Here is a 15,238-nt window from a genome sequence, read left to right as displayed (position 1 = left end):
CAGGTTATAGTGTAGACCAGAAAGTGAAGGCTACTATAACATTTTCTAGGTTGTGGCTGTTGTGTTTCTTTGTTCCTGGTTTTCCCACTAGGACTTGCTTAAAGGGTGTGGAAGGACCGGTTCCTAATCGAGAGCCGGGGGAAATACTTAGGTAGTCGTTCGTGAGTTTTCCGGAACGATCCTGGATCTCCTTTCCTATGGACACAGAACTTCCGGTCGAGCAGAGTTCTCTGACTGGCTCTCACCCGTGGGTTTGCTGAGGGAATAAGTGGTGGCAGGTTTTCTAGGTGAGGGATGAGGTGAGGTTCTGTGCTGTCTAGGGTCTTGGGGAAGGAGGTAGGCGCACGAGTAAAGAAAGGGAAGAAATGGCTGCCGTGGGGACGGTGACGGGCCATGTGTGCGAGCACCAAGACGGATGGCTGAGTCTGCCGACATTTGTAATGGAGTACCAGACGTGCCTCTGTTGGCCTTTTGAGGTAGATGAGCTTTTAGGGATTCACTCTTCAAAAGAGGGAGTTCCAGTGTTCATTCTCTCCAGTGGCGAATGGAAGTGCTCATTTCCCAACATCCTCACCAGCACGGTGTATTAGAAACCTTTTCATCGTGGTTAATCTGATATGTGAAAGATGGTGTCTTCAGTAATGTTACTGTATAATTTTTTTTACCGATTTTCTTTCTTTATTTGACAGAGAGAGACACAGTGAGAGATGGAACACAAGCAGGCTTCCCGAGGAGCAGGGAGCCCGAAGCGGGGCTCGAACCCAGGACCCTGGGATCATGACCTGAGCCAAAGGCAGAGGCTTAACGACTGAGCCACCCGGGTGCCCCCGTCATTTTATTTTATATTCCTCTTATTTTGGGGGGTGAAGTTGAAGATCGTTTTTATATGTTTAAGAGCCATTTATATTATCTTTTACAGTGAACTGTCTGGTCAAGTAAGGAATTCCTTTCTTGACCTTAGTAAAATGATAGTAACACTGTTAGGCTCTGAAGTCCTTTCTATCAAGGCAGTGAAGGGATTTGAGATGGGAGGGTGACTTAGTCAGATTGAGAAAGTGACCAAATGACCACAGTCCTTGGGCATGCAGGGAATCCTCACCCTAAAGATGGAGCCTATGGGTAGATTCTGTAAGAAATGGAAAGAAAGTGCAAAGTGGTGGTTCCTGAGAATAAGGACATGGACCTTACTTGGAGCTGAGGGTGAACCCAGGCATCAGGGAGATGGGGCCAGGCCTGGCTAAGAGGCCTGAAATCCTCTCTCCCAGGCTCCTGAGGCAGCTTTCCTAACCAGGGCTACAGAGGTGGGAACCCAAGTTGGGGCCCTGGGAGCTAGACGCCCCAGGCAGGGTGTCAGCCGGCCTTCCTTCCTTCTTCCTCTGCATGGGCTGGCATCTCCAGACCGGACCCCCTAGGAGAGGGCTTCCCAGGCAACATGTGGTGAGCATCTTTAAAGTTTTGTTCCAATAATCTCTCTGTTGTGGACGATATTCTATAACATACATGAAAAATGATTTCCTAGAAAGATAAAATGCAAGAGACACATCAAATAGAAGCTCAAGTTATTTATGAGGAGAATCAATAGACGTAGAATTCCTATGTCACATTGCAGTAAGTTTCTAAATGCTACTGAAATTTTGTTCTTAAAGTAGTTATACTTTAAGCAACAGGGCTTTAGAACAGATATTATCTTCCATTTCCCCCACTTAGAACAGATACTGTTTTCCATTTTCCCCCCTTTTATTCCTCATCGCCTTCACTCCAGCTCCCCAACCCACAGCTGAACCAGTCCATTTATTCGGCAACGTTTGCTCATGCCTTCCCCTCCCGCAGACGGTCTATGAGGCCACTTTATAAACAGGGGCTCTTACCCACACAGGATGGAGAGGAAGGGAACGTGGTGGAAATACGGCTTTTCTTTTCTTTTTTTTTTTTTTTTTTTGCTTTGACATTTATCTGCCCCATTTCCTGACCCCAGAATCTTATTTTCGTCATGATCTCGCATTGTTGAGTTTTCACAGAGTCTTGAGAGGCTTACACCTAACCAAGAGAAAGTACATTTCCAAGAGGAACATTTAGATCTGATTTTTCATGTAAAACCCTTGTCTTTCTTATGTAAAATTATGGGACTTTTTTTTTTTTTAAGATGGTTAATTCCACCATCAAGTAGATTGTACTTACTTGAGTTCAAACAGCTTTTTAAAAAAAAAAAACTGGGTGTTACACGCAAATCATGAATCATGGAACGCTGTATCAAAAACTACTGAAGCACTATATGGTGATTAACATAACCGAAAACAAAAAACAAGAGAATGTGAAAGTCACTCTTTCTCCCATGAAGTCCACAGATAAACCGCTGACCCCAAAGAAGAGCAGAAGAGTCCTCATTGGCTCTTCTCCTGGGCTGGGCTCTGCAGGGATGATTTCCAACCTGACTGAGCGATAGCTTGTCTCTGTCTCTCGGGATATTTTGCTCGAGTCCATGGCATCAGCCAGCTGCTGAAGGCATTTCTACGGAAGACAGAATGTCATTATCAAATTCTAAATCTTGGGGCTGGGGTAGATACCACCTTCTGGAGATTAAAGGTAAATGAAAATTCCCCTTCTTCTTTCCCGAATTGTTTCATTCGTGAAGGTGCCCGCCTGGTTCAAAAATGTTAAAAATATATTCAGAAGGAATGCAGTGACTGCCTGTCTCGCGCCCCTGTCCCCAGCTGCTTGCACCTGCTGCCACCCTCAGCCACATACGTGATGTCCCCAGGGCCTCGCTGAAGGATAGGTGCCTGGCTTCCCATCCTTTGCTGTTGCAACAGGGGTTATGATAAAAAAAAGTCCTTGTAGACATGTCCTCAGCACGTGTGGAAGAGCCCTGCCAGTGGAATTGTGAGACCCAGAGCCCCTGCATCTGCCATATTGACGATAAGGAAGAGGTTTCCTTTTTTATTATGTTATGTTACTCACCATTCATTACACCATTAGTTTTTGATGTAGCGTTCCGTGATTCATTGTTTGTGCATCACACCCAGTGCTCCGTGCAGAACGTGCCTTCCCCAATATCCATCACCAGGCTACACCATCCTCTCACCTCGCTCTCCTCTAGAACCCTCAGTTTGTTTTTCAGAGTCCATAGTCTCTCATGGTTCATCTCCCCCTCCCATTTCCCCACCTTCATTCTTCCCCTCCTGCTATCTTCTTTTTTTTTTTAACATATAATGTATTATTTCTTTCAGACGTACAGATCTGTGATGCAACAGTCTTACACAATTCACAGCGCTCACCATAGCACATACCCTCCCCAATGCCTTATCACCCAGCCACCCCATCCCTCCCACCCCCCACCACTCCAGCAACCCTGAGTTTGTTTCCTGAGATTAAGAATTCTTCGTATCAGTGAGGTCATACGATACATGTCTTTCTCTGATTGACTGATTTCGCTCAGCATAACACCCTCCAGTTCCATCCATGTCTGATAACGATGATTTTATGGTCGTCATGACAGTGTCCTCGGTACGGTTTGAGGATGTGCAAGGCTGGGTGATGGTGATATGAAACAAAGGCCTTTTGTAGCTGTTCCCTGATTTGGTCCCTCACCTGCTCTGTTAGGGGGCAAGAACAGGTGTATGTAACTACGCTCATTGACGGGAAAGGCGACGGGTCTGGTTAGTGGCAGAACCAGGACAATAGGACTGCAGCTCCTGCAAGTCCGGGTTCCTTCCCTGTTCTCTACACAGGGCCTTGTGCTTGTTCAGGGGAATCTTTGCGGTCTGTCGATTCACGGTGTGTGTGTACCTCAGGCCCCACGTCTGTGTCCCGTGTCATAAGTCATAAAGGCACAGCCACGGCGCTTACTAGGGCAGGTCCTGCTGGGAGAGTCTCCCGTGTATGTATTTCCTCAGGAATCCTCACAACCCCGTGAGGTGCTATCACTTTCTCTACTGTGCAGACGAGGAACGCTTGGCCCGGGGAGGTGAGTGACTTCCAGCGCCTCACAGCAGACACGTGGTGGAGCTGGGATCGGAAGCCCATTCCCCGGCTCCAGAGTGCCGGCCCTTTCCCCCCACCGTGCTCTCCTCTCACAGAAAAAGTAGTAGTACCACAAGCTGGTGCTCGCCCTCACAGTGTGGGGTGCTTTGTGATATTTGCTCTTGTATCCTATTTGATCCCCTAAATGCTGGTTCCCCCCCCGCCCCCCCCCCCACAGTGGTTTCCTGACCCTCCCTAATCTGTCTCAGTCTGGGTTTTGGAAAAGTCTGTTAGGTTCTACTTCCCCAGCACCTCTCAGTGCGTCCCCACCTCTCAGTGTCCATCCCCGTGGCGGCTGCCCCAGTTCAGGCTCCCCATGACTTCTTCCCTGGACCTTCTTCCTGGATGGCTGTGAGATCCTCCTAACTTTTGTCCTCCGTCCGTTCTCCATGCGGAGACCAAAGTCACCTAAAAAATACATTTCTGACCATAGTGTTCGTAATTTAAGGCGCTAAGTCCACCTTTGCTGTTTGGGGCCTAGTGTTCAGTCCATGAAGATGGTCGGTCAATGTATGAGGGAATGCAGAATTAGAAAACGTACTGTGTATTTGTCCTCAGGATGAAGATCTTCTCCCAGGTAAGTATTCTGAGGTCGACTTTCCAATGATAGTCACGAGAAAGCCGCACAGCACCACCGAACCTCACTGTGGGGTTGCTCACAAGGTCCTCGATCTTGGGACGAGCACGTGGCCCTGCAATGCTCTATGAATGGAGAACACACAGGATGGACGTGCCATGCACACACGTGCTTTGGTCAGACTGAACTCCCCTTTTGACCCCACTATTGGGGAAAAAAAGAAGCAAAAGCTGTGGAAAACTCACACTTTCATATGTCTGCCAGCCTAAAGAGTAGGTCCAGTACAGCCACCTGCCCCAAAGACGTTGAAAGATGTGCCCTAGATAACGGGGCACATGACAGTCACCTGCAGGAGCTCTCAGAACCACCCGTCGTTCCTGTTGCAGCAGCCTGATGGTCTACCAATTCCGGTCTGTTCTGTCATTTCATAATCGATCATGTTTCCTGTCAAGCATTAAAGCAGCCCCAAAGAAACCTGGAGAAGAATCGGCTCCCAAATCCAAAGGGAGAAAGGCTTTTTCAAAAGCTATTCAAAATTAAACTAAAAGTCGTCCCAAGGCGTTTCCACAATTCTTTCCTCGCAGTTCCCAATTTCTCAATGTCAAGGTCTTGGGCAGTCCGGTCCACAGGGGCCCGGCTTTGGAGACAGCGGCACCTCTACAGTGCCTGGATGGACGCCCGAACCTCGTAGGCGGATCCGATGGGCTCTGATGGCCCCTTACTTATTTAGTGCCATGAGGCACTGGGAGGTGGAGGGTCTGCAGCGGCGGGGCGACCCGGAAAGCCTGAGGCCATCGCCCGCAGAGCACAGCGTCCGCTCGGCCTGGGGCTCACTGGTTCCCGGAGTTTTCAGCCAGGGCAAAGCCCGGGGGAGGGCAGGGGAAGGCTCGGGTCCAGTGCGCCCAGGGCGATGCTGGGTGGGGCCTGGACAGAGGGCGACGGGGACAGCCGACCCACCCAGCTGCTCCCCAGGGGCTCGGGCAGCGGCACCGAGCCGGGCTCCAGGTCTTGGCGTGGCGCAGCCCCAGGCCCAGACCCCGAGGCCTGATGTGGGGCGGCGGCAAGGGACAGAGCGCGCGACCAGGAGAGCAGCCGGCCCTCCCGCGCCCGAGCCTGGTCTGGGCTCCTGCCGATCCGGATCGACGCGCTCGCCTGCCCACGGTCTGGTTGGTCAGCTGCTTCATGCAGCTGGATTGCTTCTTGCTGGCGGCGGCGGCGGGGGCCGGCACGGCCAGGGCCGGGCAGCTCGAGGAATCGCCCGGGGGGAGGGGGGCCGACGTCGCTTCATGTCCACCCGAGGCGGCAGTGGAAGCGGCTGTGGGCCCGGCGCCCCCCCCTCGCCGCCTCTCATCCAGTGGCGCGGCAGGTCGGGGCCTTGGGAGGCCAGACCCGGGACGCGGTACCCAGCCCGTCCTCCACCCAGGGCGGGAACCCCGGGGCCGCCCTGTGCAGGGCCCGGAGGCCCCCTCTCGGGCACCGCCACCGCCGCCCGCGACCCCCTGCCGGGTCCAGCCGCACACCTCCGCGAGGCAGCGGATGCGCGCAGCGCACGGAGCCACCGGTGAACCGCCAAACCCCGGTGTGGGACGCACTGTCCCCGCAGAGCTGGCAGGGCACGGAAGGACGGAACACTCTGGAGCCTCTGGAGGCTGGAAATGCCCAAAGTCTCCTTGAGGGCCGTGCCTCTGCGCAGGTGTAGATATTTGTCAAATGCACCTAGGATCTGCTCTCCTAGGTGAATGGATGCATTGCATGCATTGCATGCATTGCATGCATTTCCTGGGGGAAAGTCCAGGGCCAGATGCATTTTCTGTGGGCGGGCACCTGGGGGCAGTCAGGCAGGAGCACTCGCTAGGGGCCCACCCAGGACAGCCAGGAAGCAGGGGGAACAGGGGAAGGGGCCCAGCCCTGCGTGGGAAGTCGTGGGGCTGAGCGTCTGGGACCGGGACCGGTGGCCAGAGTCGGCCCTGGGAAGGCCCAAGGTCTCGGGCTTTCCTAGCAACGTGGCCTGCGCAGGGGAGGCGCGTGCCGGGCCCGCGCAGGCGTTGCCTAGAAACGCCTGTTGTCTTCTGATTCTTAGCCTGGCGCAAGCAGGCGTTCTGGGACACTTGGCGGGGTAGTCCGACTGCGCTGGACGCTTTTCCACAGCGGACCGCGACAGTTATATGACCCGCGAAGATGTGCTCCTGGGTTGGTGGCCTGGGCTCTGGCCTAGGCCATTCCCAGGGAGGAGTGGATGGCAGTGAGACTTCCTTGACCGGCTCCAACTCGGATCTCACCATGGACTTTGGTGATGTCATATCATCTCAGACAGAAATCAATAGACTCCTCAATGAGATCCAAAGACTGGAGGCTGATCTTACACTTTGGAAACATTTGTCCAAGGGACCGAATAGCTCAGACTCCAATGCCATCTGGAAACTGAAGAGCACCATCAGGGACCTAGAAGAGAGGCGGATGAGGGAGATCGAGGAACATCAACTCGGAGTTGCGATACTGCACAGTGTCCATCAAGAAAAACTGGCCGACATCACTGACAGGCACCGCAAACAACTCCTCGAGTATGAAAGACGGATAGAAGACCTGCAACATCAAGAGTCTGCCAGTCATGGGAAAGATGACTTACTTCAAGAAAGGGAAACTGAGCTTAGAAGGTTGAAGCAACAACTTGCAGAAATGGAGCGGCTGAATGACCGTTTAAACAACGTTGCTTCTGATCTCAGAGCAGAAAACCAAAAGTTGGTTTTGGCGCTCCAGGATGTAAGACATCAGCTGGAAGAATCTATTCTCCGGAACAACGAGGATTCTCTGGAAAACAACACTGCTGTGAGGGCTTTAAAAATAGAAAAAGGACGGTTAATAGCAAAATTGGCTCGGGCGGAAAAGAAGCTGTTGGAGGAAACAAACAAGGATGAGCAAACTATCAAAGAATTGTCCCCTTTAGAGCATGTGCATTGCATTCAACACAGTCAAGAGAAAGACCTGGAAATAGTACACCTCAAAAAGAGGATCGAGCAGATGGACGCCGACCATACAGAAACGAAGGAAATGCTGTCCTCTGCTCTGGAGGAGCAGAAGCGATTGACACAACTCGTTAAAGAGAAAGAGATGTATATTGAAGAACTTACAGGAAGTCCAGAGCTTCAGGAGGAATTCGGTCAGTCTACCCAAACCTTCAGAAGTAATGACATTTCCCAGCCATCCGTGGAGGACAAAGACAGGTGTCTCCCATCCGTGACAGGCGAAAATCCTCATCTGAGAGAAGAACTGGAGAGCCTAGGACAACAGAGTCGCTCTGTTCCTGCGCTCGACCCTAAAATCCTAGACGAGATCGTAGAACTGGAGTGTGAGGTGTTTCAACTCCAGGAGTTAAAGGATGATCTCGAGGAGGAAATCAGAGAGCAGCAGAAGATCATTCACAACCAGCAGCAGGGGAAGATAGGACTGCTTCATTCTTTACAAGAGCAGAAGCAGAAAGTGGAGCAGCTCCAATACCGGCAGGAGCAGATGAATATTGAACACGCTCAGCTCCTTTCAGCGAAAGACGAGGAGATTCAGCATTTGCAGGACACGATAGAACAAATGAAAGCCCGGTTGCCTGACAAAAGCCAGCACATTCCGACAGAAGACTGTGATGATGTGGAAGTCCCAACCAGTCAGCCTCTTCCCAGACAAAATGCAAGTGAAAAGCTTGATTCACGTGAAGCCGAAACTCAAAGATCAGTCCTAGGAATGAAAGAACACGAACTGGAGATGAAGCTTCTAACTGAACAGAACATCCGACTGACGGAACAGATGGATCGGCTCTCCAAAGAGGAGATTGGTAAACTAACTCAGATTATCCAGCAGAAAGACTTGGAGATTCAGGGTCTTTCCAGCAGGATCTCTGCGGCTTCTCACAGCCAGAACGGGGACGTGGAGCGACTTCAGCGGCAATTGCAAGAGTACGCTTGGAAAAGCGAACAGGTCTTGGCGGTCTTAAATGAGAAAACGAGGGAGAACAGCAATCTGAGGACAGAGTATGACAAAATGGCGGATAGGATGGCTGCCACAGAAGCAGACCTCCGGCGGATGCAAGAGGAAAATCAAAAACTGTCCACTAGAATGGACAGTAGTGGTCAGGAGATGTTTAGAGAAACGATTCAGAATTTATCACACATCGTTCGAGAAAAAGACCTCGAAGTGGATGCGTTAAGTCAGAAATGTCAGACTTTATTGACACTCCTGCAACCCTCCAGCCCTGGTAATGAGGTTCGAGGCGTTCATATGGATCAGTTCAAGCAGCTTCTACAGGAACGGGACACATTAAAACAGCGAGTGAAGATCATGGAAGAGTGGAAACAGCAGGTGATGACCACAGTCCAAAATATGAAGCGTGAGTCACCCCAGCTTGAGAGAGAGCTGGCACAACTCCAGGCGCGGGCTTTCACCAGCAGCGAGAAGGATTCTGAACTACCGACGACCTCTAGTGACCTGATGCAGACGTACAAAGGCAATGAAATAAAATTACAACATTTAGAGAAGGAACTGGCACAAATTCAGCTCAGCATCGGGGAGCTTTGCAATGCCAAGGATCTCCTTCTAGGGAAACTGGACGTGATTTTCCTCGAGCCCTCCCCCGACTGCTCAGAGTCAGCGGACTCTCTGGAGCCCGTGAAATCTGACAGAGTGGGTGAGGCTTCTGAGTTGCTCCAAGTGGAGGTAGAAGAGCTGAGAAAATCAATGCAAGAAAAAGATAGGATGATTCGAACCCTCCAGGAAGATAAGCAGAGATGGACTGATTCAGTGGCTGCCACGTGGGAAGGAGAAGGCCCAGAACAGGAACACAGGGATTCCGACATCGAGCAGCTGAAGGAGAAACAGGCCGTTCTACAAAACTTCATTCGGGATCAGGAGCTCCGAATCCAAGCGAAAAGTGAGGACTTGCTTTCTTTGCAGGAGAACTTCCGTAGCCAAGTGAGTGAAAATGAACTTTTGAGGCAGACGGTCAGCAATCTGAAGGAGAGAATAGCAGAGTTGGAAATGGTTGTGTGTCAACCGAGAGAGGAAAATGCGAAAGTCGAGGAAAACTCTCGAGAAAAGGCAGTGGGAGATGAGGCACTGCAAGAGACAGATAGGCTGCTTTCAGTGATGCGGAGAGAGGAGGAATCCCAGGGTGCTGCGATGAAAGAGAAGGCACTTGCTTTGGAGCAACTATCGCAAGAGAGAGAAGAGCACGAGACCGGGGTATTGAACCGGCCGGTCAGTGCAGTTCCATCAATGCAGGGAAAGACAGTTCTGTGCCAACAGGGGAGAGATGAAGTCCTGTTGGCCCTGACACAGAAACAAATGGAAACCTGTGCCCTCCAGAAGGAGGTTCGCCATTTACGTGAGAGCGAATTACGCCTAACCCAGGAGCTGGAGAGACGGCGACACCTCGCTCTAGAAGCCGAAGACGGTCATCGCCGGGAAGCTCTGGCCTCAGAAGACAAAGTGGCTCAACTCAGGAAGGAAGTGACGGTCTTGCAGGGAAGACTCGTTTTGTCTTCCACTGCCATGGAAAATGCCAGCCGAGGAGCCAGTCTGCAGGTAGAGTCGCTGCAGGAGCAACTGCACGTGGTGACCCAGCAGAAGGAGGACACCGCGCTCCAGCTTGCTGCCTCGCAGGAAGAAGGAAGGCAGTATGGTCACATCCTAGCTGACCTCAAGTTGGAACTCGCCGAATGGATGGAAAAGGCAGACAGCCTCGAAGGAAAACTGAAGTCATTGCAGGGACGATTACATAAAACAAATGCTGACTTGGAGCTGAAGGAAGACCAACTCCAAGAATTCCAGAAACAGAATGAGGTCCAGCAGGAAATCCTGGAGGACACACAGAAGAAACTGATGAACTTAGTCAGTAAGTCCGAAGGAATGGTGGACAAAACCCTACTAAGGAGACTCTTCCTGGGATCTTTCCAAGCCCCTGACGCTGAACGGCAGGAAGCCTTAAGGTTGATGGGAAGCATGCTGGGGATCCGAGAAGACCAGATGCGGCAGCTGTTCAGTGAAGGGCCAGGTGGTGGTACCAGCTGGATGAGTCGGGGGCCTGGATCCAAAAGCGCCCCCAACACACGTGTGAAGCCAAATCACCGACCTATGGCCAAGAATTCTTTTTCAGGGCTTTTCGTCCAGTTTCTAGAAGCGGAATCTCATTCAGCTTTGCCACCACCAAAGCCCTCTGCTCATGACGTGTAGCCCCCAGATTCCGGAGGAAGGGGAAAACTGGCTATGAAACAAGGCCCAGCACGTCTGAACACTACCCTAGCATCCACATCCCGGAAAAAAGATGTGAAGCCCCGCACCACAACTGTGTCTCTTATTACCCCTCCTGGACCGGAAGCGGATGGATCGGAGCACCTTCTTCTAAATGCCGTCACTGATGCTCTGCCCACGTACGCACCCCAAATACTGTCACCTGCCGAGAAGGTTGGAATGGCGGTCAAAGGCCTCTCAAAGAAATAGAGGATTCTCAAGCCAGAGATGAGACAGTGCTCGGAAGACCCCAAGTCACTCTGTGTGTTTACCTAATCCCAAAATGTCCTTTTGCAAAACGTAATATATTTGCAGTCTTGCTTTCAGCTTAATAAAAATATTCTTTTATGAGTTAACAAAAAAAGGCATCTTTTAATACCTGCAGAGGTATTCACCAAACTGAAAATGGTGGGTATTTCTTATGAGAGTAGACACTGGTGGGGTTGGGGGCTGTGGTCAATGGTACTTCCAGTATTGTTTGTAGTGCTTTGATGTTTTCATAAGGAGCACGTATCCACATATACCTTTGGTAAGGAAAACATCCACTCGTTTTAATGTTCCCAACTTATCAAATACATGAGCACCCACGCCTTGTTGGAGAAACTGGGTGTATAGCATGAAAGTTTAAGATGAATACATTTTTTTAAAAAATGCGAGTTTGATTTTCCCAGTTATGTCCCATTTCTCTTTCTCCTTTTTTATTTTTAATTGTTTTTTCCATTTCATTTTATGTTGCCTGGGAATCTACTTCATGGGTAACCTGATTTATCTCAGGCCTTTAGAAATATATGTATATTTGTCTTTTTGGGCGTATAGTATTCTATGACTTGCTTTTTAAAAAAAAAAAAAATCACTCTGCCTTCGAGATCTTTACAAATGTGAATGAATTCCAATTCATTCTTTAAAAGGAAATGCAGGCCTTTGTGGATATACCCTAAATTACTGAACTAGCTCCTACTGATCAGTATTTAATCGATTTTTACTTCAAATGTCCATGGTCAACTCCCTTGTTCATTTCCTCAAAAGCCACTCCAAATCTTCATTTGCAGTTCCAGGCTCATTACTCCACTATACTCTGGAAACCATCCACTCAGACTTCTTTTCTTCTTCTTCTTTTTTTTTTTTTTTTTTTAACGATTTTATTTATTTATTTGACAGAGCAGGAGAGCACAGGCAGGGCGGGTGGCAGAGGGCGAAGGAGAAGCAGGCCCCTTGCTGAGCAGGGAGCCTGATGTGGTGCTTGATTCCCGGGTCACTGAGATCATGACCTGAACCAAAGGCAGACGCTAAACTGACTGAGCCACCCAGGCGCCTCCCATTCAGACTTCTTGAAAGTTCTCATTCCATCAATTTTCCATTGTGCTGTATCTTCAGCCTGCCAAATATCTTAAATCCTTCCCTCCCTTTCTGTTGCCAGTGCTCTGGTTCACCCATTCCTGTCTCTTGCACAGACTAGTGCAGTGGACTGCTTACTGATCTTGCTGGTTCCACTCTCGGCCTCCTTTGAATCCATTCTCCATGCTGCTGTCAGGGCGAACTGAGACGAAAATCTGATGTCACTTCCCTGCTGTCATTATTTGTGGGTTCCCTCATTGCTTGGAGTTCGACCTTTAGGAGACCATCCAAGCCCTTGCTTTTGCAGCCTTCCCTCCTGCTCATCATTCACATACAGGCTGCCCTTTAGCCGCAGGGAATTCTTACAAGCCCCCAATAGATTCTTATCCAAAGAACTTCAAGTCCATGAACCTCATCGTTGTGCCTTGCCAAAGGTACAAAGCAGAAGGATTTCATTTTTCTCCTCTTCACCCGTTGGTAAAGGGAGTGATTCCCACCCTAAAGTTATGGGATGTCCGGATGCTGAACAGATGAGCTCGACACTAATTTATTACCCATGTCTACTCGTGGCCCACACCATGCAGGGCCACAAGGGGGTTTTACCTGGGAGCAGAATGAAGAAGGGCTTTGGGGCGGGGGCAGACCTTGTAGTAACAAGAGAGTGACGGTGAGCCCTACTTCCTGCAGGAGGGCATGACTGGCTTGCTGGATAATTGCACACGCTGTCAGGGAAATGGACCTTACTCCTTGGGGAGAAACTGTGCCTGGTCCCTGGGATAAAGAAGGTCGTTTGGCCAGGAGACCTGATCTGTGGGAGCAGAGGGGGAAGGGAACTTTGAGTGAGGCCGAGGCCATTGGAGGCCCTCTGATGTTCCCTGATACTAAGACAACACTTCCTATTGAATCTTAATCTCAGGCTTTCCATCACAGTGGACTCTGATATCTAGACATGAATTTCAACCTGGGACTGAGACTTTTAAGGAGTAGGACAGGTGCTTCTCTAGGAAGTGGAATTGTCACGTGAACAAGAGGGGGAGTTGGTCTTCAAAACCAAAATGTATCAACGGTCATTGATGGTCACTCAGTTGATCCCAAGGGAATCCTTAGGTAGCCAATGGGTAGAAGGAAAGGCTGACGTCCTCCAGCAGCATGGAATCTGGCAATGGACTGTGGATAGAAGCAGCCACCCCCACCTGCAGGTTGGATATGCAGACTTTGGCTTCAGCCTGTAGCAAGAAGGCCTGGGCATCGACATTAAGCTGGTGGGGGTATCATGACCCGAGGAAGAGCAGACAGCGGGATATGAAGGCTCAGAGTCTGTGAGAGACTCCGTTTCCAGGAGAGCCCAGTGCATGGTCAGCAATTGCTGCTTTCATGGTCTATAACCCAGGGCCAAGGAGGGCCATTTCTTGCATTGGGAGTCCATGGAACGATTCCAGTGACTCCAGGAAGCTGGAGAGGTAGTTGCTAAAGCCTTTTTACTTAGGGCACTAACGGGTGATTTTTTTTTTTTTTTTTAAGATTTTATTTATGTATTTGAGAGACAGTTGGAGCTGGAGGAGGAGGTCAAAGGGAGTGGGAGAAGAAGCAGGCTCCCCACTGAACAGGGAGTCCCCTGCCAGGCTGGATCTCAGGACCCTGAGATCATGACCTGAGCCAAAGGCCGACGCTTCACCAACTGAGCCAGCCAGTCGCCCCCTCACAGTTGTTTTGGACAGTTCCTAGAGCCTTTTGTTGAGGGGAGCCCCACCCAGCGTGGGCTCACTGACAAGTAGCAGCCTAAATGGGCTTATGTAAAATTTATCAACAAGGAATATGTTGCCTCTAGAACCAAAAAAAAAAAAAAAAAAAAAAATACTGACAGACTTTGGACTTGTATGTCCTTCCTTGTTTGTAAGGATTTTATTTGGTTACTTGAAAGAGCACGAGAGTGAGAGCACAAGGGGCTGGTAGGGGCAGAGGGAGAGGGAGAAGCAGGCTTCCCAGTGAGCAGGGAGCCTGATGCGGGGCTTGTTCCCAGGACCCGGGGTTCATGACCTGAGCCGAAGGCAGACGCGTAATGGACTGAGCCACTCAGTCGCCCCTGCACCTGTATGTCCTTAACAAGTGTGTCAAACAAATGTCCTCACAGTAGGTAGTCGTAAATGTGATGTCATACCTATGTCCCTGGAGAAGGACGGGTGCAGTAAGATCCTGCCCACAAAGATGCCTGTGATAGCAGAGAGGTTTGGGTGCCCTGTGCTTAACAAGGTAAAATGTGTCCCCTTCAAAGTCAAGGCACATTTGACCGAGAGGATGTTGAAATACGCATGGAACAGAACATACTGGCCAAATCTATATTAGCAAAATATTCCCCATCCTTAAATTTGTTGGGCTCCCTTGTGGTTTTTCTAAAGATTTTATTTCTTTATTTTAAAGAGAGAGATACCTAGTGCCCGAGCCCAGTTGGGGGGGTGGGGCGGGCGGAGGGAAGGGCCGAGTGAGCGATTCCCAAGCTGACTCCACCCTTAGCACGGAGCCTAACATGGAGCTGGATCCTATGACCCTGAGATCATGACCTGAGCAGAAAGCGTAGCCCACTGAGCGACCCAGGTGGCCCTAGGTGTCTCAGAGGTTTTAAGGGGACCAGGATTTATTTTAATCAGGTATGATAAGTTAGGAAGATATAGAAGTAACTGTCACAATGGAAGAAGTTTTGTAGATTTACAGACCCCAAGAAAGGAGGTTCTGAGAGCGATGGAGGGCCACCTGCGGAAGCACCAGGATTGGTCAGGAGACAGAGGGAGTGAAGGGAAAATGTGGGCAAGACCCTTTATTGTGGTTTCCATGGGAAGGGACAGGTGAGGCAGGATAAGCGCATTTAAGACTGGCTAGTTTGAGTAATTTCAGGGGGCTCCAGGCCATAGTGGTGCCTGCAGTAGTCTGTCCCCGCCCTTGTGGTGATCAGGGAGGCCATAGTGGCCCAGAGCTGCTTAAGAGGAGGTGGTTGGGGGTAAGGGTTCTGTACCGGTTGGCTTGGATGTGAAAGGTATG

At 50.3% G+C, this 15,238-nt stretch overlaps 1 protein-coding gene across 2 annotated transcripts in view; it reads left to right on the top strand.

Annotated features, from left to right (window-relative positions):
- LOC135364565 (thyroid receptor-interacting protein 11-like) overlaps positions 1-11,234 on the top strand; it is a 35,225-nt gene extending 23,991 nt beyond the window's left edge. For both annotated transcript variants that reach the window (XM_064592866.1, XM_064592867.1), the window contains exon 2: positions 690-11,234. In XM_064592866.1, coding sequence (XP_064448936.1) covers positions 6,776-10,813 — 4,038 coding nt within the window. In that variant the 5' untranslated portion in view covers positions 690-6,775 and the 3' untranslated portion in view covers positions 10,814-11,234. The remainder of the gene's footprint in view (positions 1-689) is intronic.
- Positions 11,235-15,238: the final 4,004 nt, after the last annotated feature.

The sequence above is a fragment of the Mirounga angustirostris genome, unplaced genomic scaffold, assembly GCF_029215605.1.
Source record: "Mirounga angustirostris isolate CCGP_5_RB_7025 unplaced genomic scaffold, mMirAng1.0.hap1 SCAF_5, whole genome shotgun sequence".
NCBI lineage: Eukaryota > Metazoa > Chordata > Mammalia > Carnivora > Phocidae > Mirounga > Mirounga angustirostris.
Note: the sequence above shows the minus strand (reverse complement) of the source record. Positions and strands in the feature narration are given on the sequence as shown.